The sequence below is a fragment of the Globicephala melas genome, chromosome 14, assembly GCF_963455315.2.
Source record: "Globicephala melas chromosome 14, mGloMel1.2, whole genome shotgun sequence".
Classification (NCBI taxonomy): domain Eukaryota; kingdom Metazoa; phylum Chordata; class Mammalia; order Artiodactyla; family Delphinidae; genus Globicephala; species Globicephala melas.
In genome coordinates, this window is record NC_083327.1 from 42,039,444 (window position 1) to 42,042,082 (window position 2,639).

General features: G+C 43.7%; 1 protein-coding gene across 1 annotated transcript; it reads left to right on the top strand.

Moving 5' to 3' along the window:
- Nucleotides 1–1,478: 1,478 nt before the first annotated feature.
- Nucleotides 1,479–2,384, top strand: RFPL4B (ret finger protein like 4B). The gene has a single exon (XM_030882780.2). The coding sequence runs from the start codon at nucleotides 1,479–1,481 to the stop codon at nucleotides 2,382–2,384; it is 906 nt and encodes a 301-aa protein (XP_030738640.1).
- The last annotated feature ends 255 nt before the right edge of the window (nucleotides 2,385–2,639 follow it).

Here is a 2,639-nt window from a genome sequence, read left to right on the forward strand (position 1 = left end):
CTCAATCCATTCCCCTTTGGTAACCATAAGTTCATTCTCTAAGTCTTTGAATCTGCTTCTGTTTTGTAAGTAAGTTCATTTGTATCATTTTTTTAGATTCCACATATAAGCAATATCATATGATGTCTGTCTTTCTCTGTCTGACTTACTTCACTTAGTATGATAATCTCCAGGTCCATCCATGTTGCTGCAAGTGGCATTATTTCATTCTTTACAATGGCTGAGTAATATTCCATTGTGTTTATGTACCACATCTTCTTTATCCATTCATCTGTTGATGGACATTTAGGTTGCTCGCATGCCTTGGCTACTGTAAACAGTGCTGCAATGAACATTGGGGTACATGTATCCTTGTGAACCATGCTTTTCTCTGAATATGTGCCTAGGAGTGGGATTGCTGGATCATATGGTAGCTCTATTTTTAATTTTTTAAGGAACCTACATAGTGTTCTCCATAGTGGCTGTACCATGTTTGTAGATTTTTTGATGACTGCCATTTGAACAGGTGTGAGGTGATATTGTGGTTTTGATTTGTGTTTCCCTGATGATTAGCAATGTTGAGCATATTTTCATGTGCCTGTTGGTCATTTTTATGTCTTCTTTGGAAAAATGTCTATTCAGATCCTCTGCCCACTTTTTTTTTTTTTTGCGATACGGGGGCCTCTCACTGTTGTGGCCTCTCCCGTTGCGGAGCACAGGCTCTGGACGCGCAGGCTCAGCGGCCATGGCTCACGGGCCCAGCCGCTGCACAGCATGTGGGATCTTCCCGGACCGGGGCTCGAACCCGTGTCCCCTGCATCGGCAGGCGGACTCTCAACCACTGCGCCACCAGGGAAGCCCCTCTGCCCATTTTTTAAACTGGGTTTTTCGTTTTGATGTTGAGTTGTATGGGTTCTTTGTATGTTTTGGATGTTAACCCCTTATCAGATATATAAAATGCCTTCTCCCATTCAGTAGGTGGCCTTTTCTTTTTTTAATGATTGTATTTAGGTGTGGAAATTCTTTTTCTTCAACTGCAAGTGACTTACAAAGTAATGCTGTTTAGGGGGTAGAGACTGTGCTCCTGGTTCCTGTTAAAGACCCAGTTGGGAAAAAAAAAAAAGACCCAGTTTGGCTCACCTCCTACGGGGAGAAGCTGTGGTCAGAGCAGACAAGACTTCACCCAGAAGTCTCCAGACAAGGTAAGCTGTCCCCCATGAAAAGACAATGTCCAACTGTCCTATTTCTCTTTCTTGTGATCACTTAAATTTTGGATAGTTTTCCTCACAGACAGTGCCTTTGCTATGATTCTCTGTTGACTTAGTGTCACTTTCTTGTCTAAACTACAGAAAGGTTTACATTATTTAATTTTTGTATTGGATTTAGGTACATCCTGACTATTGAAGAGCAGATCAGGTACTGAAGGCTCCCGATCGCTCCCAGAAGCTAATAAAGGGCCGCTTCAGATCAAGTCTGCTAAAGAGTGAACTTCAGGGACCATGGCCAACCGTCTGCAAGAGGAGGCAGCCTGTCCAGTCTGTCAGGAGGTTTTCCTCAACCCCATTGCTCTCTCCTGTGCCCACACTTTCTGCTTTGATTGCATGCAAAGTTGGATGGAAGAACAGAAGGATCTGAAATTGATCTGTCCCGTATGTCGAGGCGTCAATGAGAATCCTCCTTTGGAGGAATGGCAAGTTGGAGAACTGATTCTTCTCATCACACAGCATGGTTCCCAACTGGAGCAGGGTCTGCATGTGAATGACGAGTACCTGAAGTTCTGGGAGGACATAACTCTGGATGCAGCCACCGCCAACCCCTTTCTTGTCCTCTCTGATGACCTAAGGAGTGTCCAGTGTGGGAAGATCTGCCAGAACCTGATGGAAGATCCCCAGAGATTTGCATACTGGGCTTGTATCCTGGGCACTCCATGCTTCTCCTCTGGCTGTCATTACTGGGTGGTAGAAGTGGGAGAGGGGAATGAGTGGGCTCTGGGGGTCTGCAAAAAATCGGTTGACAGGAAGAGGAAGAGCGGTTTTTCCTCTGAACATGGCTTCTGGATCATCAGCATGAAGGCAGGAATAATCTATACCTGCTCCATCCCAGAAACCAGAATTCCTGCAAGCCCTGGCCTTAGCCAAGTAGGAATTTTTCTAGATATTGAGTTGGAAGAAATCAAGTTTTTTGATGTTAGCAATGATGCCCTCATCTACATACACAGTAATTTCTCCTGTTTGGAGCCTTTGTGTCCATTCTTTAGTCCTGAGCTCCCCGGAGAAGGTGATAATGGTGGCCCCCTAACCATCTGTCCATCAGGAACTCATCCCTTCCTAGAAAACTCCTGTGAGGTGAATGAGATCTCTGATGTGAGAAATGTCAGAATGACCCAAGAAGAGACAATTTTGTAGACTTTGTAGCTAAGCAATTTTAATTGATTTGAAGGCGTATTTTGTAGACCTTGCAGCTAAATACCTATGGGGTGTAGGGGGTGTTATTAAGCACTTTAAAGCCTCAGTTTTTCAGTCTTTACTTGGGGATAATTATATCTCTCAGCCAAACAGCTGTGATGATTAGAGACTACACTGCATTTATTCTGTAGTATATACAATGGGGAGTTTTAGATTATAAATTAAATTATTACATTTTGTGGATAGGAACAATGC